The 27,865-nt window shown below is 39.7% G+C and overlaps 1 protein-coding gene across 3 annotated transcripts in view; it reads left to right on the top strand.

Moving 5' to 3' along the window:
- Positions 1-27,865, top strand: part of PLCB1 (phospholipase C beta 1) — an 877,017-nt gene that overhangs the window by 275,081 nt on the left and 574,071 nt on the right. For 2 of the 3 annotated variants that reach the window (XM_069546383.1, XM_069546382.1), the window contains exon 3: positions 3,938-4,006. In XM_069546383.1, the coding sequence (XP_069402484.1) occupies positions 3,938-4,006 (69 nt within the window). Of the gene's footprint in view, positions 1-3,671; positions 3,745-3,937; positions 4,007-27,865 lie in introns of those variants that run through there. The other variant, XM_069546384.1, reaches the window with a different exon arrangement.

The following is a 27,865-nucleotide window of genomic DNA, read 5'->3' on the forward strand; positions in this document are numbered from 1 at the left end:
AGATGTGGACTCTTAGGTGTGCCCAAGTCCTGCTGAATTAGAAATGCTGATGAATGGTGCTCAACCGGCCTATGTTTTACACGTGTTCTAGGTGACTCCAGTCTAGTCTATGAGAACCATTGATGTGGAAAGTATTATCATACTCATTGTAGAGATGATACAGTTGATGCTCACTGTGGTCTGATGATTGCAGAAATAAATGGCTAGTTCATTTTAGGGCCCTTCCTCAAACCCAGAAAATAAATAAAGAATTAAATAAATAAAATACATAAATAATTAAAGAAAATAATAAAGAAATAGTGAATTCCATAGACCAGGAAAACAGTCACTCGTAAATGAATTGAGAAAGGGGCCATTTCCTTGCTTTCTCATCATGAAAGTGGGTTTTAAAACTATTAACACTAGAATATTAACCTAGAAAGAGTTTTAATGATGCAAGGAACATTTTGCAGTCCCTCCATTGTGTTCCTCATTTTCTTTTTAGTGGAGTGCAAATAGGATGTAGTTAAATCCCAGAGAGGTGGCGGTTGCCTGTTAACAGAAATGGGAGACTGTTTTAATCATGTCTTCCTAGCCCAATGAGTCTGTGGATAGATTTCCACCACGGCCTTTCGCACACCACATTACCCATGCTCAGAGTGCCCTGTGGTGGTTTTCCTGCATGCACAATTTTACACACGCTACAGAGAAGTTTCTTAGTTGCTGTGGTATCAAAATGAATGTTAACTATCCCTCTGTGACTTGGGAAATGAATGTTTCCTCTTGCGCTGAAAGCAGAAAACAGTGGCCGTTATCTGTAATAGGAAAGTCTGTAGAGTGCTGCCTGCTGAGGCCTGTTTCTCTGTGAACTCAATTTGGGCTTTGTGTGAAAAACAAATAAGTAAACTTTAAGTCTATTGTTTATTCAACTAGGAAGAATTTCCTTGAATAGAAGATGTTAGTGTGCAATTAGGTGAATGTACCATGCATTTGGGTGTGGTTTTTATTCTGCATATATATAAAACATGATGCTACGTTTATGGGGAAAGAAAGCTTGATAAACATGTCAGTATTTCATGAATAATTACAAAGAGAACATGCGGGTAACAACTGCTAAGTTTGGAAGGGATTGGTGACTCTCTACGCACTTCTGCTGTGTGTCCAGAGTGACTTGTTTTCTGCTCAGGACTGCTGCCTCTTTGCATTTGCAATTGCGGTTTCCTTTCCCTGGAGCCCTCCCCACAAAATGCAGAATTATAAGGCTGGCAAACTCCTTTTCATCCTTATGTGTTGGCTGAAAAGATGCCTTAGCCCTTTCTGGTCCACGCCTGCAATGCACTTTGAAATGTCTCCTTCAGAGGATAATCATTAGCTATGTGCATGAGTGTCTCTTTATATTTTCAGGTGTCACTCCTCAGTATCTAGTCTGTGCCTGACATACTGCAGGATTCAATAAATAATGCTTCCGTGAGTTAATGACGGGCATTTCCAAATGGATAAAGTCCTCAAACCAGCATCTCCTCTATGCACTGTCGTTTTTGCCCAAGCTTCCGAGTCCCAGTGAGGAAGCCGGAATCCCTAGAGCTGTCAGTGCCTTCTCTCCTTACTTTAGTCAGTTCTACCTCCTATCGTCAGTTCGGTTCAGTTCAGTCCCTCGGTCGTGTGACTCTTTGCGAGCCCATGGACAGCAGTACGCGAGGCTTCCCTGTCCATCACCAACTCTCAGAGCTTGCTCAAACTCAGGTCCATCGAGTCGGTGATGCCCCCCAGCCACCTCACCCTCTGTCGTCTTTATCCCTAACACCTTGACCTTTGGACCTTTATCTGGTCCCTGTCTCTCAACACTCCACTCAGTTCTTGCCTAAAAGATTAAGTTTCTTCGAGCTAGGTTCTCTTCCTGTTTCTCCTCTTTCAGTAAATGTTTTGGCGGCTGTTGCCATGAAGATGAAACCTGGGCCAGTTGCCCCATCTCCTATCTCCTGAATCCTCTGAATGCCTTTGCCTGGGTGAAGTCTTAAGTCCCGCATTTGAGAGCTGTTGGTTCCTAACTCTCACCAGGTGACCTTCGATACTGTGGCTGGTACATCCTTGGGGGAAGGATGACTCCCGCTACTCTGTCCTGCAAGATCCTTGCTGGTTTTGCTTCCTGTCACACACCAGGGTATGGGAGGTTCTCCACAGAGTCATGCACAATAATGGGTTAAGGAATTCACTAAAATGGGGGAAAGCAAATTGAGAAGGCCAGTGTGAGTGAAAGCAGAAAAGGCATTGTTTGCTGTGCTCCCTTCCGCTCGTGGAGAGCTGTGAAGGGCCCGGGGTTCTGTTGTACCTGCTGTGGGGTTTGCACCCCAATGTAGAGAGTCCATCATATCTTTGACCCTTATTGTCCTGCAATCATGAAATCAACCTTCAGTTCAGTTCAGTTCAGGAAAATAATCAGACCATTTTGCACCAAACGTTTGGGGTTGGGGGCTGTTTGAAGGAACTGGCTGGGAATCCCATGTGCTGGTCCTCATAAAAGCCAGGGCCTGTGAGAAATTACCACCCCTCCTGTGAGGGTGCAGCACCTCCCGCTGTGAGAGGGGGCACAGAGGAGCCATCCCAATGGCTCCTTGTCTAGCAAACAGCTTGGATGTCTTTGCTCACTGCACCAGTCTCATCTGGCTGGTGGCAGAGTTCTCTGTGTAACTCGGTGATGTGCATGTCCCAGACGCCATGGTTCAGTGTCCCTCACCAGACTTTTAGGGTTTCTATCCTTTTGCCCAAATCCATTTCTGGTCTTCTCGCTCGCTTTTCTTCATATGCTCTGTGCCCACAGTGGAGTTCTGCATGCCGCCTGCGCGCCCTCCTGCACTGCCACTGTGTCTTCCCTGTGCCTTCCCTCACTCACTAGTTCTTTTTTTTTAATTAATTAATTTAATTTTTTTTAATTGAAGGATGATTGCTTTACGGAATTTTGCTGTTTGCTGTCAAACCTCAACATGAATCGGCCGTAGGTCTACACAGATCCCCCTCTCATCCCTCTCTTCCTTTGCGTCTCCCCCTCCCATCTGCTTCCCACGCACTGTCCTCCTTCTCTGAGCAACTAAGAGGCATGAAAACCTCAAGGTTCTGCTCAAACCTCTGGTCCTCTCTTCGCTGGATGTTTGCCCATGAGGGACCTCCAGATGAGGGAGACCTTTATCTCCTCACTTCTCTTCTCCAGTCTCAATGATGCCTCCACAGAATATTTTTTCTGAGCCTCTAGGGGAAAAGTAATCTTTCTTTTTAACCCTCCTCCATCATAGCAGTTAACTTTAAAGTTGGCATTAACACACTATCCCTTGTCTTATGCATATATTTATTTCTTTACTTTGCAAGTTCATTCAGAGAAGCTGCCATATCTTATGTGTCTTATATCCTAGAGTAACTTGAGTATTATAGACATTCAAAAATATATAATGAATAAATGAAAAGATAGGTGCAAGGGGTATGTGCAAAAGGCTTGAGGTGCAGGTATGGGAGGCATACCCATCTCTTTAGCTTGGCCACGTGGGCTGGGTATGCTGCGAGCTGGGGGTGACACCTCCTCCAAGCCCGACTCTAACCCCTCACCCCACTCACAAATCCTCAAAACACTCAGAGTGACTCTCAGGATTATATTTCAGCAAGGGAACAGGAAGGCCTGACTCATCATGACTTAGGAGTGGGTTATAGGGTAGACTGGGGACCCAAAGCATTGTACTTTCAGAATGCATTATGATATATGAAGCTGAGAACTAGCAGGTAGGTATCTTTTCGTTTCCACTCCCATTCCATTGACAGGCAGTGCCTGTAAGAGGAGAAAAATATCCCAACCGCAGGGAAATTTTCAGTGAAGTCTCAAGATAATATTATTTTTAAAGTGATGTCAATGCTATGAAACAAAAGAAAAAAGATCTGTGTGGATGCTTAACGATCTCACACTTTTGCCTTCCAGGAGACGGAACTGTTAGATCTCAGCCTTGTCAAAGACGCCAGATGTGGGAAGCATGCCAAGGCGCCCAAGGTAGGAAGTGGAGCATGCTATGCGCACCAGATGCTGCCTTGATTATTTAGCTGTGTCATGGCATCAATTAATTGCCCCAGTTAAAAGTTTCTCTGTTGTAGATGTTGTAAAATGCAATAAAACAGCCAATCCTTCCAGAAGCCAGTATGTCCAAACAGTACCATTTTTGATGAAAAATGGAAACAATGAGCAAATATAGAATCAGTGGACATAGGACTTGCTTTATGCCCTTGGATTTTTTTTTAAAATAATATGCAAAAGTTATTGGATAATTCTAAATACTCAAAATGTGCTTTAAAGTGTTTGAAAAATTCCCTGAGCCTTGTAAGCATACGTGAACCTACCTTTTAGACAGATAAACAGGATCTTTTAGCTCAAATGTTTTGTAGTTGGAGTCATTTCATCCCTGAAGCCAGAGTGTCAAATCTTTTTGCAAATGTTCCCAATGAACACCCACAGACATTGGGATCAGTTATACGGAATGTCAACTTACCTGCGTTTGAAAAACTTACTGAAGAAACATCTAAAGCAGTGTTTGCAATTTATTTAGTTTTGGAAGATTATTTTAAAATGTTGAATATAGGACTTCCCTGGTGATCCAGTGGTTGAGATGCCATGCTTCTACTGAGGAGGGTGCAGGCTTGATCCCCAGTCAGGGAACTAAGATTCCACATGTCATGTGGTATGGCCCAAAAAGTGTTGAATAAAACATTACATATATTTAAAAAATTTAGATTGTCTAGTAAGGTATAGTAGCAGGATGTATTGACTTGTTATCAAACTGGGAAACTATGCTTTAGTGTATTTAAATTTTAATACTTTAAGGACTTCTTCTGTAGCACAGAGAGAATGTTGGCAAATAGGGAAGTACAGGTGCCATTCAGGGACTTGCCTCCTTCCATAACTGATATAAAACCAGCGATTTTCTATTTGAGTATCTACCTGCAACTTTTGCTTTATTCCTTAAAAGTCAAAACATATACTTTGACATCAAAAATTACCTGTTGCTGTGGAGATGCGGTGAGGAAAGTCACCTAGAGTGATTGTCTTCAGATACCTAGCAGTGTGGTAGTTGCTGGTGAATTGTGTCATAGAGCAAACAGCCAAATACAATACAAATTTTATTGCTGAAGATGTTAAAATACCTACAGAAAAATGTGGTAAATGAAAAGAAAGAAAAATCAAAATTATTTTTAGAACGGTTTCTGTGCTTCACCTGAAAATGGTCCATTATTTGCATCAATCACTTAGAAATATGCTTGTAATGCAGAAGACCTGGGTTCGATACCTGGGTTGGGAAGATCCTCTGGAGAAGGGAAAGGCTACCACCCACTGCAGTATTCTGGCCTGGAGAATTCCATGTACTGTATAATCCATGGGGTCACAAAGAGTCAGACACGACTGAGCATCTTTCACTCACTCGCTCACTTGAAAATACAATGGTGTTTCACTCACTTAGAAATACAATGGTGTTTCACTCACTTAGAAATACAATGGTGTTTCACTCACTTAGAAATACAATGGTGTTTCAATAGTTTGGTCTTTCATTTTTGTATCAAGCTTATTGTCTTTTAATGTTTTGTCAGAATTGTTCAGTTTTCAGGGTAGACATTTTATTCTTCTCCCAAGATTTTAGACAGGTTTCACATAAGCCTATTAGTTCCAAGAACTATATTGATAACAATTACAAATGTTGTCTTTTAATGCAAATTCATTGGCCTAATTTGAAGTTTCCTAGTCATTATTGGCTAAAGTCAGTTGCCTGCCCTCCATTGGACCCTTTTTGTTTCCAGGCTTTGGGTGTTCAAGTCAGTTCCTCTGGTACACGGAGACCTTCTTTTAGGTTTGATTCTTTTACTGCAGCCCACAGCCTACTTAAGTTAAATATTTCATATACGGACACAGTTTGATAAATGTCTACTGAATGTTGAGAAATGAACAGCACTAGGGTATGTACTCTGCTTGGTTGATAAACCACTATTTGATCCTAAAATGCTACCCTTCAGGACAGATTTCAACCTCAGAATACTCTGGCTTTTAACGTTTGTTCAACCTAGGTTTGTGTTCTCTATTTTATTATCCATATTCTTGATTTTCTTTTTTTACTTTACATTCCTTGCTGGAGTTCAAGCATCTCAATATACTTTAACATTTTCAGAGCCAGTTTCTTTGCATGTTGTTGTGGTTGTTCAGTCACGCAGTTGTGTCCGACTCGGCAACCACATGGACTGCATCATGCCAGGCTTCCCTATCCTTCACCATCTCCGGAAGCTTGCTCAAATTCATGTCCATTGAGACAATGATGCCATCCCACCATGTCGTCCTCTGTCATTCCCTTCTCCTCCTGCCTTAAATCTTTCCCACAATGAGAGCCTTTTCTATGAGAGTTGGCTCTTTGCATCAGATGACCAAGTACTGGAGCTTTAGCATCAGTCCTTCCAATGAATATTCAGGACTGATTTCCTTTAGGATTGACTGGTTGGATCTCCTTGCAGTCCAAGGGACTCTCAAGAGTCTTATCCAGCACCACAGTTCAAAAGCATCAGTTCTTAGGCACTCAGCCTTCTTTATGGTCCAACTCTCACATCCATATATGATATTGGAAAAACCATAGCTTTGACTATACAGACTTTTGTTGGCAAAGTAATATCTCTGCTTTTTAATATACTGTCTAGATTGGTCATAGCTTTTCTTCCAAGGAGCAAGTGTCTTTTAATTTCATGGCTAAAGTCACCATCTGCAGTGATTTTGGAGCCCAAGAAAATAAAGTCTGTCACTATTTCCATTGTTTCTCCATCCATTTACCAGGAAATGATGGGACTCGATGCCATAATCTTCATTTTTTGAATGTTGAATTTGAGGCAAATTTTCACTCTCCTCTTTCTCCTTCATCAAGAGGCTCTTTAGTTCTTCCTCGCTTTCTGCTGTAAGGGTGGTGTCACCTGCATATCTGAGGTTACTGGTATTTCTCCCAGCAATCTTGATTAAAGCTTGTGCTTCATCCAACCCGACATTTCACATGATGTATTCTGCATATAACTTAAATAAGCATGTGACAACATACATCCTTGACATACTCCTTTCCCAATCTTGAAACAGTCCATTGTTGCATATCTGGTTCTAACACTTGCTTCTTGACCGACGTACAGGTTTCTCAGGATGCAGATAAGGTGGTCTGGTATTCCAAATTCTCTTGAAGAATTTTCCACAGTTTGTTGTGATCCACACAGTCAAAGGCTTTAGCATAGTCAATGAAGCAGAAGTAGATGTTTTTCTGAAATTCTCTTGCTTTTTTGATGATAAAATGGATGTTGGCAATTTGATCTCTGGTTCCTCTGTCTTTTCTAAATCCAGTTTGAACATCTGGAATTTCATGGATCACTTACTGTTGTTGAAAGCCTGGCTTGGAGAATTTTGAGCATTATTTTGCTAGTGTGTGAGATGAATGCAATTGTGCAGTAGTTTGAGCATTCTTTGGCATTGCCTTTCTTTGGGACTGGAATGAAAACTAACATTTTCAAGTCCTGTGGCCATTGCTGAGTTTTCCAAATTTGCTGGCATGTTGAGTGCAGCAACATATCAGCATCATCTTTTAGGATTTTAAGTAGCTCAGCTGGAATTCCATCACCTCCACTAGCTTTGTTTGTAGTGATGCTTCCTAAGGCCCACTTGACTTCACCTTCCGGGATGTTGGGCTTTACGTGAGTGATCACACCATCGTGGTTATCTGGGTCATCAAAATCTTTTAATAATTCTTCTGTGTATTCTTGCCACCACCTTTTAATAGCTTCTGCTTCTGTTAGGTCCATACCATTTCTGTCCTTTATTGTGCCCATCTTTGCATGAAATGTTCCCTTGATATCTCTAATTTTCTTGAAGAGATCTCTAGTCTTTCCCATTCTTTGTTTTCCTCTATTTCTGTACACTGATCACTGAGGAAGGCTTTCTTACCTCTTGCTATTCTTTGGAACTCTGCATTCAAATGGGTATATCTTTCCTTTTTTCCTTTGCCTTTCACTTCTCTTCTTTTCTCAGCTCTTTGTAAGGCCTCCTCAGACAACCATTTTGTCTTTTTGCATTTCTTTCTCTTGGGGATGATTTTGATCACCACCTCCTATACAATGTTACAAATCTCCGTCCATAGTTCTTCAGGCACTCTGTTTATCAGATCTAATCCCTTGAATCTATTTCTCACTTCCACTGTATAATTGTAAGGGTTTTGATTTAAGTCATAACTAATGGTCTAGTAGTTTTCCCTACTTTCTTCAACTTAAGTCTGAATTTTACAATAAGGAGTTCATGATTTGAGCCACAGTCAGCTCCCAGTCTTGTTTCTGCTGACTGTATAGAGCTTCCACATCTTTGGCTGCAAATAACATAATTAATGTGATTTCAGTATTGATCTTCTCATGATGTTCATATTAGAGTCATCTCTTGTGTTGTTGGAAGAAGGTGTTTGCTATGACCAATGCATTCTCTTGGCAAAACTTTCTTAGCCTTCCCCTGCTTCATTCTGTACTCCAAAGCCAAACTTGCTTGTTACTCCAGGTATCTTTTGACTTCATACTTTTGCATTCCAGTCCCCTGTGATGAAAAGGACATTTTCATAGAACCATTCAACTTCAGCTTCTTCAGCATTGGTGGTTGGGGCATAGACTTGGATTACTCTGATATTGAATGGTTTGCTTTGGAAACGAACTGATATCATTCTGTCATTTTTGAGATTGTACCCAAGTACTGCATTTCAGACTCTTTGTTGACTATGAAGGCTACTCCATTTCTTCTAAAGGATTCTTGCCCACAGTAGTAGATATAATGGTCACCTGAATTAAATTACCCATTCCAGTCCATTTTAGTTCTCTGATTCCTAAAATGTCAGTGTTCACTCTTGTCCTCTCTTGTTTGACCGCTTCCAATTTCCCTTAATTCATGGACCTAACATTCCAGGTTCCTATGCAGTATTGCTCTTTACAGCCTCAGACTTTCCCTTCACCACCAGCACATCCACAACTGGGCACTGTTTCTTAGACACTAGATAATAATAATAAAAATGAATACTTCATATACATTGTTGTAAGGGTTAAATCAAATAATTCATTAACAAACCACTAGCAGCAGAGAAGTTCTCAAATTAGAATTAAAGGGTCAGCCCTGGGGAGTTTTAAAAAATGCTGACCCTTGTTTTCTACTCCGAGAGATGCTACAAGAATCTAGTTAATATGTGTAGTGTGGACACTGGGTTTTGAAGAGTAAATTTGTCACAAAATTTGAACACCACTGCCTGAAGTTATCATTACTATATAATCAGCACTCATTAAATAGTAACCACTATTATCACTATTATCATCATTATTTTTTTATTTATCATTATTTAAATTTCAAATTTCCAGAAATCAGTTTCATTTCACTCAAACTAGAAAAGCTTATGTTGTAAAAACAGTTTGGAATAGACGCTTGGCTGAAAGGGACTTGGTGGATGGACAGGCAAGAAAGAAGTAGGTTATTAATACCAGATTTAAGATCTTTAAATTGCAAAAGAAAATCTTTTCTTGAACTGAATAAATGAAAAGTTAATTTATTAAAAATGATTGGAATGTGTTGAACAATTCAATGAAATTTCTGAGTTTGCATCGAGTCTCATTCAGCTGCTCAAGAACTGTTACCAAATAATAGATGTCTTTTTCTTTCACCAGACTGGCTTCTAAGGTGCTGGAAGGAATTCCTTTTTTATCCTCAGGGTCCTCGTGGTGGCCATCTCTACACACCACCCCTGGCAGCACACAGCTTCCCACACTGCAGCAATTCTGTGCAGCAGGCAGCAAAAGAGAGGTTAGCTTCCTACAGAGTATTCCAGAAAGACTGAAGCATAACCGCCTCATAGAAGGAGGCATCTGGTCCGGAGGAGGGAACCTCAGTAGGAGGGGACCATTGTGTTGGTGAGACTAGATGCAGCAGGATGATGATTAGTGAGAAAAGTTGGGAAGCTTAGGACAAGAAGGTGGTGCAACATGGTGACAGACTGAGTGGAAGACTTCCTGTGGGCACAATGATCAGAGGAAGGCAGAACAGTGGAGCAGATAGTGTTTATCAAATACGCAAGAACCCCGCAAGTATTTATCCATGTATTCCTATTATTTTTGTTTTTCACAACATCTCATTATAGAAAAATTCACAATCTAGTTGAAGATGAACTGTTTCCTATGCCTGCTGTGATTTGAAATAACATTAAAGGAAATGAAAAAGCGTCTATGTGTTAACGAATTTTAAATGTCTACTCCCGACGCAATGCATTCAATTCCAGATCTGCTTTGCTGTATACAGCTTTTGTTCAGGTTAGCAGGTCTGCAGTTTCTCATTGGAGAGAAATTAGGAAATGTTTATTCAAATAGAAAAGCTAAACTAAAAGTACCTAATTTTTTGAGATATAAAATGTGTTTATGCTTCCCTTTTTGTCCTCTGCCTCCCCTCTCTTTTGCCTCCTCTCCTGCCCCCTGCACCCTCAGGTTTATGAAGCGCGTGTAAGAGAAAGAGTCTATGTTGCATGCGTCTTATCTATGCCATATACACACACTGGATCTTTATTCAAAAGGAGCTTTGATTTTTAAAGGAGAGTGTATCACTATGGTTTCTGATCTATTAGTGGTATAGCGTTAAATAAAATAGGCTTGACTAGAATAAAAAAGATCAGTCTTGTGCAGAGCAAATTTTGTGATACTTTTTTATGTGTGTGAGTGTATGCTCTGGAACAGAACAAAAAGTATATTTTTTGTATGGGCTACCCCATATCCTGATTGCATGCATGCTCAGTAGTGTTCAACTTTTGCGACCCCATGGATTATAGCCCACCAGGCTCCTCTGTCCCTGGGATTTCCCAGGCAAGAATACTGAAGTGGGGTGCCATTTCCTTCTCCAGGGATCTTCGCAACCCAGAGATTGAACCTGCATCTCCTAGGGTATTCTTTACTCGTCCCAGAAAGGTTTCAGAAATGCTGCTAAAAAAGGTAATTCCTTTACCTCTTAGGAAGTATCTTATCCTTAGGAGTGTTGAAAAGTAGATGGGCCTAGGGAAGTGGAGTTGTGGTCTCGGATGCCTGCCCTGCCATTAACGAGCTCAGGTTGTTCCATGCCTCTGCTTTCTCATCGAAGAAATCAGTGTCAGGGGAGCACATGATTTTATGCATGTAAGTTTTGTTCACTGCTTATTTCCAACATTTAAGGGCAGTTAATCAAGCCAAGGCACTCCATCTTACAGATTATAAAACTGAGGTAAAACTTCCTACCCTGGTCATAGCAAATCATGAACTTAAAAAGAAGAAAGACATGTCAAATTTTGCACATGTCTTCTTGGAAGCAGTTCTAAGATTGCCTTGGACTCCAGAAGGAGCAACACCACAGTTATACGCTCCCAGCTTTATTCAGGTCTCATGATACATATGCAGCAGTATCACTGACAAGGATTTCTGTGGCTGTACTTTCAAACTGTGTTTTATGCAAAGTAAACTGCTTCTCTTGCTCAACGGATAATTACCCAGGAGATGCAAGAGACGTGGGTTTGATCCCTGGTTGGGAAAGATCCCCTGGAGAAGAAAATGGCAACAAACTCATTTTCTTGCCTGAACATTCCATGGACAGAGGAGCCTGGCGGACTACAGTCCATGGGGTTGCGAAGAGTCGGAGACGACTGAGCACAGCACCGCAGAACCTTGTATATATCCAGGTCGCAGTTAAATTCTAAGTAGTACGGGGGTGCCGGCACTGCAGCGCAGTAGCTCCGTTCAGTGGTACCGTGGCACAGCCCAGGCGCACAGCAGCACAGAACAGGGCGCAATGGTATATGACACAGTCAGCAGTGAAGCGGTACAGCCCCGTGGCGCGGCGGTACAGCCCCGTGGCGCGGCGGTACAGCCCCGTGGCGCGGCGGTACAGCCCCGTGGCGCGGCGGTACAGCCCCGTGGCGCGGCGGTACAGCCCCGTGGCGCGGCGGTACAGCCCCGTGGCGCGGCGGTACAGCCCCGTGGCGCGGCGGTACAGCCCCGTGGCGCGGCGGTACAGCCCCGTGGCGCGGCGGTACAGCCCCGTGGCGCGGCGGTACAGCAGAGTGCAGCAGTATAGGTACCCCACGCTTTTCCAAGGTTCGCTTTACACCACTTCATTAGACCTACATTAGCACCTGCTTTGGCTCAATGAAAGACATCTGAAGAGGATTTTCACTTTTACAAAAAAGAATAAAAGCAAAAAGTGGGAAAATACCGCTCAGCACTTGTTTGCAGCAGAGGAGCCTTTACAGAGGCGGTATACTGTGAACTTTGAGGGGCACTACCAAGCTCCTTCCCCGGGAACCGTCCTCAGCAACTCAGCAGGCTTTGCACTGCCTCTGTGAGCACCAGTGCTTTATCTCGATTTATTTTGTGCCTGGCTTAGCAAGATGTGTCTGAAGACAACTGCTTCTCCACTTTATGCCATTTCAGCTTATGGAAACTTTCACAGGAATGGTCTACTTTTGGATAATGCAGGAAACCTGTGCATATATCACCACAGTCGCATAAGGCAGGTTAGAGTAAAACTAAATACAGAAAGCTGATCGGGTGTTGTTTTTCTAATCCTTATAGCAGAATGATACCTTTTCAATTTCACTGTTGCTTTGACACATGACCATTGACTTTCTGCTTCTGCCAGGCACTGTTCTGGGTACTAGGGAAAAAACAACTCTGTTCTCATATAACATTCTTTTCAGGAGCAGGAAACATGTGGTGGTGGTAAACTGGCTTTCCAGGAAAAAAAGCAAAAGTAAGAAAGACAGGGAGGGAGATAGAGAGAGGAGGGAGGGAGGGAGGGGGAGGAAGGAAAGAAGGGAGGAAGGGAGGAGGAAATCCCTGATCTGCTGTGTTTCTTCATTTCCTTTGGGTGAATATTCCAAACCTGGGGAGTTTCAGACCAGATCCTGCCATCACCTAGAGCTCGAAAGCAATGTGCACGCAGCCTAGAGCCCTGTGAGCAGGCTCCCTCCAGCACCCCTCGGGGTCTGGAAACAGATGGCAGATACGTCCCACTGAAGTGAATCAAGCAAGGATAAGGGGCCACAGATCATGAGTGGCAGAGAGGATTGCTGGTTTTTTGAGCCCTGGCAGAGTAGGCTCTCTTGCTGAGATCAGATGAGCAGAGACATGAATTAAGGGAAGGGGAAGGATTCCAGGCAGAGGGTGCAATAAGAACAAAGACCCTGCAGTAGAAACAAGCTTGGCATGTTTGAGGAACCAACTCTGTGCCCAGTGTGGCTACAGCAAAGTATAGGACAAGTAAAAGTCAGATAGGTGGCTGTAGGTGGCTGGGGGCCACATATTTTGGGCTTCATAGGCCATGCTAATGATTTTGGCTTTTCCTCTGAGAGACATGAGCAAGGATCTGAATGTTCTGAGCAGACGAGTGACAAAGATCTGACCTAGCTTTTAAAAAGCATCACTGGCCACAGCCTTGAAAACAGACCACAGAGGACAAAGGAAGAAGGATACCAACCAAATGGCTGTTGCCAGTGCCCAGGCAGTGCTGCTGATGATTTTTGACTAAAAGGTGTAGACAAACGCCAGAATCTAATGTGTTTTAAAGACAAAAGGTTTTGCCAGTGCCTTGGGTGTGAGGGATGGGGTAAAGAAGGGATTCAAAAACAACTTTTAGTGTTTTGACTTCGGAAAGTGCGGGAATTGGGTTTTCATGCAGATGGGAAGGAAGAAGCTCATTTAAACAGAAAAATTTAGTTTGGTTTTTGGATATTTAAAGCTTGAGATGCTTATCAGACTTCCACCTGGTATCGTATTTGAATATATGGGGAAATGTTGGCCATGGAGGTAATAACTTTGATTCTTCAAAACTCAAAGTCAAGGGAGGCCTTAAAGGAATATAGGTATAAAAGAAACTTCTGATATCTAAACCATGCTATCTCCAGCATTTAGGCTTCAAGGGAATGAGGAGGAGCAGTGAAAGAGACTGAAACTGGTATATTCCCCAAGGAATGGAACGCAGGAACTGTAAAAGGTACTTATATGCCAGTGTCCATGGTGACGTTACTTACAAAAGGTGGAAAAACCCAAATGTCCATCAGAAGATGAATGGATATACAAAATGCCCTACATACACACAAGGGAATAGTATTCAGCCCTAAAAAGGAATAGAATTTTAACTGCTACAGTAAGGATAACCCTAGGAAAAGATATACTAAGTGCAATAAGCCAGACACAAAATGACAAACATCATGCGATCCCTCTTAGGAGAGGTACCTAGAATAGTTGGATTCATAGAGTCCAGAAGTAGCATTGGCAGCTTCCAGGGGCTGGATTGAGGGAGCATGGGGAGTTCCTGTTTAATGAGGTCACGGTTTCAGTTTGAGAAGATGAAAGATTCTGCAGATGAATGGTGGTGATAGTGTATACCAATGTAAATTTGTTTAATGTCACTAAACTGCAACACTTGACAATCACTAAAATAATAAATTTTATGGTATGTGTATTTTGCTACAATAATAAAAATAGAGACTGAGAAGGAAGCAGAATGAGAAGAAGGTATACCTTGGAAGCCTAAGAGCGTTTAAAAGGAGGAAGGAGTCATCATTTTAATAAAGTGGTAGTTTCCTGCTACTCGTTTTCTGCTTAGTTTTGCTTACTTGTAACTTTATTGAAGATAAAACTTTATATGCACTTTTAATATATTCCCTATATGATTAGCATTCCTTGCTAATATTCAAAATAGGCTATTTATTTAAGAGTTGTCAAATCTTAAATAGCTCATCATAGAATCTGGATGCCAATATATAAAATCTCATAATGAGCTGTTATTTGGATGTTATACAACAGTGGTTTTAATTAATCATCCTTGAGGCCTGGAATTGTGCTTTCTTTATTGTCTCCCTTTGCTGATTATAAGCTATTTCCCCGATTTGTGAACATTCCACCATTATTTGAAACCACAGTCATAATGTGATGTAGATATTTGAGGTTTACTAAAGAATAAGAAAACCCTTTATACAACAAGATAAAGGTTTCTCTCTTTCCACTCAATTGCTGAGGAGATTTACCTTTGGCCCGTAATCTTGGTTCCAACTGTTTCGTAATTTACCCGACATGGTGCCACAGCTGATTTCGGGGTAAGAGGGGTACAGGATTTTCTTCTGTCATTTTATTTACATAAACGTTTATTTACATCTTTACCAAATGGAGAAAAAAAGGGTTAAAACTTCACAGAATTATCAATGTGTGCGTAACCATTTTGACAGCTAATCACATTTATCTCCAGATGTAAATTATATGGCATAGCTCCTTTTTCATGTTCATTAAATTCCATAGATGTCAGTGGTTTCCTTGGAAACAAAAACCTTTATGTAACTAGTTGGAGATTTAGTAGCAGAAATATCAGGATGCTAAGGAGGGTAAGGAATGGTTCCTTTGGTAGATCTTTCTGTTTAAAACTCTTCGGTCTCTTCCACCTTCCCCTCAACCTCATGGACATTCTATAATGAATAAGTGAAGGCTTTTAAAGCTACCATTAAATTATAGAATATCTTCTCTAATGGTTACAAGTTTTTAACTTCTTCATAACCAGTCACAGATAGGCTAAGTCTCTTCTGGGATGTTGGTATAAATTACTAAATTTGCAAAGGGATTGGTGTGTCTCTTATCAACAGTTAAATTTGAATATTTGAGTGATGCCTCCATTACTCGGTGTACATATGTGTGTGTCCATCTGTAAAAGATGGTGAACTAAATATGTGTATGGCTGAGTAAAGATTCTGTTTTTAAAAAATAATAGCAAGCCTCTGTCTTAGTATCTACTGCCAAAGAGTTCCAAAGGCCCCTGAAGAGTTCCTGAGGGACCAGGGAGAGGTCACAAGGCTAATAGTGGGTGAGAGACTTGATGGCTAGGAGTGTTCTCCTTCCGGCCAGCATGGACGTCCTGTTGAAAGCAGGGGGACAGGATTAGTATCATGAGTTAACTAAACTTCAGGTCTTTTTAGAAGGTTCTGACTCATTCCATCATTGCTCCTGTCTTGTGTAACTGCAACCTAAATGCAGTCTGCTTTACATGCAATGGTACAGAGCTGCGTTTGGGAAACATTTCTCAATTATAATTCTTTCAAATGCCATAATACGCCACCTTGTGGATTTAGCTGATAATACTTTAATGCTACGCAGTGAATTTCTCTCTAAACCAGGGTTTTCAAACTTTGTTTCCAGTATAGAGATGTGAGAAACACTGGGGAGTTTTAAAAATCTCAATGTCCAGGCCTCATCGAGATAAATTAAGTCAGAATATCTTATGTGGGGCTCAAGCACTGATAGTTTCTTTAAAGCTCCCCAGAGATTCCCATGTTTAAATTTCCTTGGTTAAAGTCTGCACTGCTCTCATTAAAAAAAAAGAAAAGAAAAAAAAATCGGCTTAAATAGACGTTTCTCTTTTTCAAATAAGGACTTTACACAGTAAGGTTCTGAGAACTTTCCTGTAATATTCCCTCATCAAAAGTCTGGTTTTCAGTCTAGTCTTCCCTCCACTTGCCCAGCTGTACTTAATATAACAAGAAGTGTGCTTCTTGGAGGAGTGTTTTCCAACTGCCTAACAACGTTCCAAAGATGGGGTGAATTAAACAATGGAAACTTGTATTCTCATTATTCTGGAGGTTTGAAGCCTGAGACCAGGTGTTGGCAGGCATGGTTTCTTCTGAAGCCTCTCTTGTCCGCTTGTAGATGGCTGGCTATTCCCTCTCTCTTCACATGGGCCTCTCCCTGTACTTACCTGTGTCCTGATCCTCTTCTTGTAAAGACTCAGTGTATTGGACTAGAACCCACCCTAATTACCTCATTTTATCATGATTTCCTTGAAAGATTAAGGACTTTAATGAAGTGAAGTTGCTCAGTTGTGTCTGACTCTTTGTGACCCCATAGACTGTACAGGCTCCTTCATCCATGGAATTTTCCAGGCAAGGATACTGGAGTGGGTTGCCATTTCCTTCTCTAGGGGATCTTCCCGACCCAGGGATTGAACCTGGGTCTCCTGCACTGCAGTCAGGCTCCTTACCATCTACATTCTGATTAATAGATATCTGTGGTGAGGGTGGTTAGGAATACAGGGGAAGGGTGGAAGACACAATTCAGGCCATAACAATATTTTCTCACTGCATGCAAAGGATTATTTCACAATGGATCTAATATAAATAAGTAGACTCTTTCTTTATAATCAATTTGATTGTTAAAGTGGATAGAAATGTATAGTTGGAATTATTTCAGAAATACACATTATTTATTGCTTTTACAGAGGCTCCATATTGCAGCTTGCATTATTTTTGTATCATTACATTTGTGCCCGTTCTTCTATACCCCAGGCCCCCAACATGTGTCTTTGCACATCTAAGTGCCTGCTATAGTGTAGTCATTACTTATACAAGCTTTGAGTCAAATGGTCAAGCCTCAAAGCCAATTACTAGCTATATATAACCCAGGAAGCGATTCCACATCTCTGAGATTTAATTGCCCCATATGAATTATGGAAATAATCTCTATGTTTATCTTATTTGGTTGCTGTAAAGACTCAATGGTAAAATGCATCTAAAGCAGTTGATACAACTCTCATGTCCATTGTGTATGTTAAATACATTTTAGCTTTCACCCTTAATGACTTTAAGTGAGTCAAATGTAGAATTGATGCTCATGCCATGTATTGTAGCAGGTAAAAGCAAGTTAGTTACCTATTTACAGCAGAATTCAGGTACTGCTGTGGCTTACTCCACATGAGAGATTTATACCTTTGTAGCTTTACTTAAACCTATCTGCAAACATCTAGTTTTATATATTAACTGCAGAAAAATGAACTTGAAGCATACTTATCCTTGCAGCCAAACACCTGTCTCTAGTGGACCATCACAGCAACTTGTTGTGCTAAGACTTACAATTCTTATTTAGAAAACTGCGTAGGTTTGTAAAGAGTTAAATAGATTTTCTCAACAATCAAAATAATATTCAGTTAAGTTCAGTCGCTCAGTCATGTCCGACTCTTTGCAACCCCATGGACTGCAGAACGCCGGGCTTCCCTGTCCATCACCAACTCCCGGAGTTCACTCAAACTCATGTCCATTGAGTCGGTGATGCTATCCAACCATCTCATCCTCTGCCATCCCCTTCTCCTCCGCCTTCAATCTTTCCCAGCATCAAGGTCTTTTTAAATGAATCAGTTCTTCACATCAGTATTGGAGCTTCAGCTTCAACACCAGTCCTTCCAATGAATATTCAGGGCTGATTTCGTTTAGGATTGACTGGTTGGATATCCTTGCAGTCCAAGGGACTCTCAAGAGTCTCCAACACCACAGTTCAAAAGCATCAATTCTTTGGCACTCAGCTTTCTATATGGTCCAACTCTCACATCTATACGTGACTACTGGAAAAACCATAGCCTTGAGTATACGGACCTTTGTTGGCAAAGTAATGTCTCTATTTTTTTGATATGCTGTCTAGGTTGGTCATAAGTTTCCTTTCAAGGAGTAAACGTCTTTTAATTTCATGGCTGCAGTCACGATATTACAGCAATTTACTTTCAGTTAAGAACAGTTAAGAACATGTTGGTATCTTTTTCTGCACTTTGAAACCACTGAAGTAAAATTGGAAGCACTATTTGAAAAGGGAAGACCAAAGTTATCTAAAAAAACCCAGATTCAAATCCCAGTGCATTATCTTAACTGAGAGATCCTGAGAAGGTTTCTTAGCTTCTCTGTGAGAATAATACCGGTTAGATATAAGGTTGTCTGGGGAGTTGAATTATCATTGGTAACAAGACACACATCCTAATGTTGGATACACTCTAGGAGTTCACTCCTTGTGACTTAATTGCCTGCCTGCCTTGGGTTCAATGTTGGTTTATTTTTCTTAACTCTCAATGAATCTGATGGGTAATTAAGCACATATATTACTTGAATTACCTTCTTGTTGGAGATTAGCTTCTAATGTGCTTTTCATGTAATTTAACATGTGCACAAACAGGGTGAAAAAGTGGAATGATGTAAGAGAAGAAAAAGTTGGGGGGGTGAAAGTAATGTTTATGACTACCACGGAGTCATTGTGAGAATTAAATGATGCATATACCTGAAGTGACTTTGCCAGCCGCAGTCACGAGCAGCTTGGTATAATGGAAGGAATTTGAAAATATATACAAGATAGATAAACAAGGTCTTATTGTATAGCACAGAAAATTATATTGACTATCCTATGATAAATCATAATGGAAAATTGCTATATTTAAGATTGATGACCAACAAGGAACTCCCTGTGTATAGGATAGGGGACTTTGCTCAATATTATATAGAAACCTAATAGGTAAATAATTTGAAAAAGAATACATACATGTATATGTATAACTGAATTACTTAGCTGTACAACTGAAACTAACACAACATTGGTAACCAACTATACTACAATATAAAATAAAAGTTTTTAGGAAAGTCATCCTGAAGGTTAAAAAAAGAATGTATATAAATACATAACTGATCACTTTCCTGCACAGCAGAAATTAACACAATATTGTAAATCTACTGTATTTCAATGAAAATAAATACAAATAAAAAAGAATATATAGTAGAAATTCATTTTTATTACCCTTCATTGGAAAATGACTGAAAATTCCTTAATTCCTTTTGTCTACCACAATAGCACAAAATCCCAGATTGCAGATTTTTTTTAAATTTATTATTTTAATGGGAGGATAATTATTTTACAGTACTGTGTTGGATTTCACCATATATCACAATGAAGCGGCCGTGGGTATACATGTGTCCTCCCCTTCCTGAGAATGAGATACCTGACACTAAGGTATTTTCAGGGATGAAACAATGCTTTCACTGTAGTTTTCTCTTGTTCCTGAATATGAACATAATTAGCATTCTTGCTGTCTAAAATATAAAATTTCAAGTACCTTGAGAAATAGCCTTGATTTTGTGTAAAAAGTGACATTTAAAAGACAAAATAACATAGTGAACTATTTGCTACTTAACAGATCATTGTTAATGGCAGAAATGAGGTTTCCAGAGGCTATTGAAATTAACATCCATAGAGGTTTATAGAAGGTAGAATAGCCTAACTAATTAAGCAAAATATTTGTTTACCTGTGAAACAGGACCATTGGTCCTAAGAGGTCAGGAAATCCACCTTTCATTCTCACACCAGCACATCTTCTCAGTGCCGTTTCGTGTTTTAGCATCCAGGTGTTTCCTGATACTGTAAGTTGCATCCAAGCTTTACAGATTTTAAGAAGACCAGTGGAGTTGGAAGAACTTGTTGATCACTGTTGGCCGTGAATGGATAGATGTAACTTTGTGAAGATTATGTATTTTATTTTTTCTTAGACAGAAAATTAAAAAAAAAAAAAAATAGGACCGTATTTCTCCACGTGAGTTCTGGGATACTAGCAGTTGTTATGAGTAAAAATGTCAGCCTGGATGCCATGATCTTAGTTTTCTGAAAGTTTAGTTTTAAGCTAACTTTTTCAATCTCCTCTTTCACTTTCATCAAGAGTCTATTTAGTTCTTCTTTCCTTTCTGCAATAAAGGTGGTGTCATCTGTGAATCTGAGGTTATTGATATTTCTCCCAGCAATCTTGATTTCAGCTTGTGATTGATCCAGCTCAGCATTTCATATGATGTAGTCTGCATATAGGTTAAATAAGCAGGGTGGCAATATACAGTATTGATGTACTCCTTTCCCAATTTGGAGCCAGTCTGCTGTTCCATGTCCAGTTTTAACTGTTGCTTCCTGACCTGCATACAGATTTCTCAGGAGGCAGGTCAGGTGGTTTCCTGTTCCCATTTCTTGAAGAATTTTCCAGTTTGTTGTGATCCACACAGACAAAGGCTTTGGCATAGTCAATAAAGTAGAAGTAGATGATTTTCTAGACCTCTCTTGCTTTTGCAATGATCCAGCGGATGTGGCAATTTGATCTCTGGTTTCTCTGCCTTTTCTAAATACAGCTTGAACATCTGAAAGTTCACGGATGACTTACTGTTGAATCCTGGCTTGGAGAATTATGAGCATTACTTTGCTAACGTGTGAGATGAGTGCAGTTGTGTGGTAGTGTTAGCATTCTTTGGCATTGCCTTTCTTTGGGATTGGAATGAAAACTGACCTGTCCTAGTCATGAGGCCATGGCTGAGTTTTCCAAATTTGTTGGCATATTGAGTGCAGCACTTTCACAGCATCATCTTTTAGGATTTGAAATAGCTCAACTGGAATCCATCACCTCCTCTAGCTTTGTTTGTACTGATGCTTCTTAAGAGCCACTTCACTTCATATTTCAGGATGTCTTGCTCAAGGTGAGTGATCGCACCATTGTGGTTATCTGGGTCATGAAGATCTTTTTTGTATAGTTCTTCTGTGTATTCTTGCCACCTCTTCTTAATATCTTCTTCTGTTAGGTCCATACCGTTTCTGTCCTCTATTGCACCCATCTTTGCATGAAATATTCCCTTGGTATCTGTAGTTTTCTTTGAGAGATCGCTGGTCTTTCCTGTTCCATTGTTTCCCTCTATTTCTTTGCATTAATTGGTGGGGGAAAGACTGTCTTATCTCTCCTTACTATTCTTTGGAACTCTTCATTCAAGTGGGTATATCTTTCCTTTTCTCCTTTAATGTTCCCCTCTCTTCCGTTCTCAGCTATTTGTAAGGCCTCCTCAGACAGACATTTTGCATTTCTTCTTCTTGGGGATTGTCTTGATCACTGCCTCTCCTATTCAATGTCATGAACCTCTGTCCATAGTTCTTTGGGTACTCTGTCTATCAGATCAAATCCCTTAAATCTATTTGTCACTTCCACTGTATCAACGTAAGGAATTTGATTTAGATCAAACCTGAATGGTCTAGTGGTTTTCCCTAATTTCTTCAATTATTATGATTATTATTCTTCAATTAAAATGATTATCTTTGCCATAGGCAAATCCTTGCTCTCTAAAATAGGAATTGAAAGAAGTTTATTTTTATTGAAGACTCTGAAAACACTTCCACTGTATAATCATAAGGGATTTGATTTAGGTCCTACATGAATGGTCTAGTGGTTGTCCCTATTTTCTTCAATATAAGTCTGAATTTGGCAATAAGGAGTTCAATACAAATAGCTGTGGAAAGAAGAGAAGTGAAAAGCAAAGGATAAAAGGAAATATATTCCAATTTGAATACAGAGTTCCAAAGAATAGCAAGGAGAGATAAGAAAGCCTTCCTCAGTGATCAGTACAAAGAAATAGAGGAAAACAATAGAATGGGCAAGACTAGAGATCTCTTCAAGAAAATTAGAGATACCAAGGGAACATTTCATGCAAAACGGGCATAATAAAGGACAGAAATGGTATGGACCTAACAGAAGCAGAAGATAATAAGAAGATGTGGCAAGAATACACAGAAGAACTATACAAAAAAGATCTTCACTACCCAGATAATCACGATGGTATGAATGCTCACCTAGAGCCAGACATCCTGGAATCTGAAGTCAAGTGGGCCTTAGAGAGCATCACTATCAACAAAGCTAGAGAAGGTGATGGAGAAGGCAATGGCACCCCGCTCCAGTATTCTTGCCTGGAAAATCCCATGGATGGAGAAGCCTGGTAGGCTGTGGTCCATGGGGTCCCTAGGAGTCGGACATGACTGAACGACTTCACTTTCACTTTCCACTCTCATGCATTGGAGGAGGAAATGGCAACCCACTCCAGTGTTCTTGCCTGGAGAATCCCAGCGACTGGGGAGCCTGGTGGGCTGCCATCTATGGGGTCACACAGAGTCGGACACGACTGAAGCGACTTAGCAGCAGCAGCAGCAGAGAAGGTGATGGAATTCCAGCTGAACTATTTCAAATCCTAAAAGATGATGCTGTGAAAGTGATGCACTCAATATGCCAACAAATTTGGAAAGCTCAGCCATGGCCTCAGGACTGGAAAGGTCATATTTCTTTCCAATCCCAAAGAAAGGCAATGCCAAATAATGTTCAAACTACCGCACAATTGCACTCATCTCACACGCTAGCAAAGTAATGCTCAAAATTCCTCAAGCTAGGCTTCAACAGTATGTGAACTGTGAACTTCCAGATGTTCAAGCTGGATTTAGAAAAGGCAGAGGAACTGGAGATTATATTGCCACCATCCGTTGGATCATCAAAAAAGCAAGAGAATTACAGAAAAACATCTACTTCTGCTTTACTGACTATGCCAATGTCTTTGACTGTGTGGATTACCTCAAACTGTGGAAAATTCTTTAAGAGATGGGAATAACCTGACCTGCCTCTTAAGAAACCTGTATGCAGATCAGGAAGCAACAGTTAGAAATGAACATGGAACAATAGACTGGTTCCAAATTGGGAAAGGAGTACAACAAAGCTGTATATTGTCACCCTGCTTATTTAACTTATATGCAGAGAAACGTTTCTCTTACATCATGAGAAACGCTAGGCTGGATCAATCATAAGCTGGAATTAAGATTACTGAGAAAAATATCAATAACCTCAGATATGCAGACACACCACCCATATGGCAGAAAGTAAAGAAGAACTAAAGAGCTTCTTGATGAAAGTGAAAGAGGAGAATGGAAAAATTGACTTAAAACTCGACATTCAGAAAACTAAGATCACGGAATCCGTTCCCATCACTTAATGGCAAATAGATGGGGAAACAATGGAAACAGTGACAGACTTTATTTTGGGGAGCTCCAAAATCAGTGCAGATGGTGCCTGCAGCCATGAAATTAAAAGACATTTGCTCCTTGGAAGAAAAGCTATGACCAACCTAGACAACATATTAAAAATAGAGATATCACTTTGCCAACAAAGGTCTGTCACGTCAAAGCTATGGTTTTTCCAGTAGTCATTTATGGATGTGAAAGTTGGACTATAAAGAAAGCTGCGTGCCAAAGAATTGATGCTTTTGAACTGTGGTGTTGAAGACTCTTCAGAGTCCCTTGGACTGCAAGGAGATCTAACCAGTCCACCCTAAAGGAAATCAGTCATGAATATTCACTGGAAGGACTGATGCTGAAGCTGAAATTCCAATCCTTTGGCACCTGACTCGAAGAAATAACTCATTTGAAAGGACCTTGATTTTGGGAAAGATTGAAGGCAGGAGGAGAAGGGGATGTCAGAGGATGAGATGGTTGGATGGCATCACTGACCCCATGGACATGAATTTGAGTAAGCTCTGGTAGTTGGTGATGGACAGGGAGGCCTGGCATGCTGCAGTCCTTGGGGGTCACAAATAGTCATACACAACTGAGCGACTGAAGTGAACTGTACTGAAAACACACTTCTATATTAATCTAGTTCCACCCATGTCATTTTATTTGAAGATTGAAGATTCTCTAGAAGTCATTGTCTACATATTTATGCTTACAAATATGGATACTAGATAAAAATTAAGTAAAATTAACATCTCATGTTAGTTTGTCTCACACATACACCTAAGAATGTGGAATAGCTGAACAATGAAAGAAAACTTCTTTACATATTTTAATAGTTAGTGATGATTTCAAATAAATTATCAGTGCCCAATATTGAAAGAGAGAAAATTCTTAAAACATCAAGAAAGATGATTGCATGAGACATTTCATGAATTAATGATTGACAGATATTTGGGAAAGTATGTTAAAGAATAAATTGTGTCAATAATAGCAAGCTAGATTGGATATCTAATTTTATGGCTAGCTGCTCAAAATTTCATGTTTCTAGTTGATAATTCTTAGTCACATAATTTGTTTGAAGGATACTGTAGAGCATAGTGGAGATGTACAAAAAGATCTCTTATTTTTTTCCATGAAAAAAGCAAAATAAATTATTATTCTAGTGCGTAAATTATAAGAAATCATATAGATTGATTGTCTGTTCTGTACATGTTTTGACTGATACTTAGCTTTGCTACATTACCCTATATTATTTAGCTAAATTTTCAGAAACGCTCCAAGAACTGAGTAATTTATCAAGCTTCTTTTAATTAGATTTTAAAATGTTTTGGTTTTAATTTAGCAATATCTGTGCCCAATTTGAGATTATGAATTGAGAAACTATGAAGTTGCGAGAGTAAAGTAATATGTTGTGCTGAACCAGGCCTTGCCTTTGTAAACTGAGCTAGCTTATCTGGCAACAAGATGTTAGATGATAAATAATGCATCAAAACCATGCAGTCTAGGAGGCAGGGAGGTGCAGGAAGTTCAGGGCTGTTACTTGGCTTATGTTGATGGTATCTTTGCCACAATGAATAAGGTGTGGTCTGATTAGCTCAAGGGCAGAAATGCAGACAGTGGTGAATCAAAGTCCATCACAGTATTTTCTTTAATCATAATAAAACATATTGCTTTAATAGAATTTGTTGCTATTAGTTGCATGAGGCAAAAAATTCATGCGCCATTAATTCTAGCACTACACTGAAACACTAGAATTATGCTGCCTTGACTCTAAATAAATCCTCTTGGCTCTGAGTGAGGAGAGAAAGCCAATTATTTTAGGGGCCAGTTCTAAATTATTGCCTTAATAAAGACTCAGTCACCAACAATGAGAACTTGCATAAAGAATAATTTAAGAACAAGCTAGAGAGAGTGATGGAAGGAGATTCTGTCTTCAATTTTGGCAACATTGAAGCTATTACAAAAGTGTATTAAAAAAAACAAAAACCTAAGTTACCTTAAAGCTTGAATAATTCCAAATATGTAAAAAGAAAAACCCAATCATGTGTTTATCTTCCAAAAGATCACGCTCTGTTCATCTATGCATTTGCATACATGACATAGTAAAGTTCTTTTATTTAACATGACAAGGTAAGTACAGCCACGGTGCTAAATACTTTTCATACTTATCACTTTTATGGCTGAATAATAATCCATTGAAATGTAAAATATTTACCGTCAATTCACTATGTAATAATTACACAATTTCCATTTTATTTCTGTTATAAATAACTCTGAAACAAACATCTATTATTTTGTGTCTTTATTGTTATTTCCTTAAATTGTAGTCCTAGCAATGGACTTACTTGTTCAAATACATCTGATCACGCCTGTTATCATGGAGTTCTTCATTTTCTCTCCTTCCACGTGCGTGTGTCTTTTTTCTCACAGTGGCAGTTCTGTTTCCTAAGGGCACCCTGTGGGTACCCACACCCCCTGGTGTACAAGCAAGGAGGGCACTCTGTGCTGGTCCTGGGATCTTTCTCATTCCTTTGTACAACAGTGTAGTACTCCACTGCGTGGTGCACTGTAGTTTATTCAGCTGGTCTTCTGTGGATGATCATGTAGGTTGTTGCCAATGTTTACTGTGTGAAGCTGCAATTTCAAAAACAAAACCAACAAGCACGCAAAACTTTCTGTATGTCTTGCCATACATATGCAGAGGTTTAGTTTCAGGATAAATTCCTAGGATTGATTATTTTGCTAAGCTCTCCTTCATAGGATTTTGACTGTGTTTCATTTGCTTTATCCCCCCTGTAATGTATAAGGATATCTTCCCCCCCTTACCCTCAGCCTTAACACAACGTATTTTGTTAAGTTTTATATTTTTGTCAGTTTGATATGATATGTTATTAATACAGTTTTAACTTGTATTTTTCTTACTCTGCTTGAAATTAAGCATTCTTTCATATGTTTAAGAACCATATTTATTTTTTCTGTCAACTTCTGTTCATCTATTTTGCATTTTTCTAGCTGCTCGTTTAGCCTCCTTAGTTTGTTTTTTTTTTTTTTTGCAGTTCTTTAAGATAGTTACCTCTATCTATCATAAAGCTGCAAAAATGTTCTCCTGCTTTGTCTTTTGCCTTTTGAAATTGCTTATGATTTTTTTGCCATGCAAGTAAGTCTTCACTTGTTATTTTTATGGAGTCAACTTGTTAAATTTTTATTTTATTGCTTTTGGATTTTGAGTCACAGAAAGTCTTTTTCTGTATCTAAAAACATTCACCTTTAGTTTTCCCCTAGTATGGTTTCGTGTTTTTACACTTAGATCTTGGATCATCTAGAAATATTTTATGTTGTATTTTTTGAGGTATGGATCCAATTTTATCTTCTTCCAGCTTGATATCCTTTTGTTAAAACACTGTTTTTTAAATTTTAAATTAAGTAATTTATTTTAATTGGAGGCTAGTTACTTTACAATATTGTGGTGGGTTTTGCCATGCTTCGACATGAATCAACCACGGATGCACATGGGTCCCCATCCTGAACCCCCCTCCCTCCCACCCCATCCCTCTGGGTTGTCCCAGTGCACCAGCTTTGAGAGCCCTGTTTCATGCATCAAACTTGCACTGGTCATCTGTTTCACATATGGTAATACACGTTTCAATGCTATTCTCAGAATCCTTTACACTGTTTGTGGGAATGCAAACTGGTACAGCCACTATGAGAAAAGTGTGGAGATTCCTTAAAAAACTGGAAATAGAACTGCCATACAACACTATTTTTTTAAGTCCATGTTTTGCCTTAATCTGGTGTCAAGGTGTTTCAATACCATTTAAGAATCCAGTTGTATCTTTTTTCACCTTGTTGTGCACTTGTGCCAACACCATTTATTATAAAGGCCATGTTTTACACAATTTATTTAGCTGTCTAACTTTTGTCCTAGTGAGTTGAGGTTCTACTCTTTTCATATATTAATGTAATCTTTTGACATGTGCCTGAGCCTATTTCTGGACTATATTCTATTTCACTGTTCAGTTGGACTGTTATGTATACTGGAGTACTTTAAATTCGGATTCTACAAGGGAAAAGTGAAATATTAGTTCAAAATGACAACAAAAAAAGGAAGTTATAATTTTTTTTTTTATCAACCCATATGTCTGCTGAATTTTGCACTCAATACTATTCTCTCCTTTACTCTAAACTTCTC

Source organism: Ovis canadensis, chromosome 13 (assembly GCF_042477335.2).
Source record: "Ovis canadensis isolate MfBH-ARS-UI-01 breed Bighorn chromosome 13, ARS-UI_OviCan_v2, whole genome shotgun sequence".
Taxonomy (NCBI): Eukaryota; Metazoa; Chordata; class Mammalia; order Artiodactyla; family Bovidae; genus Ovis; species Ovis canadensis.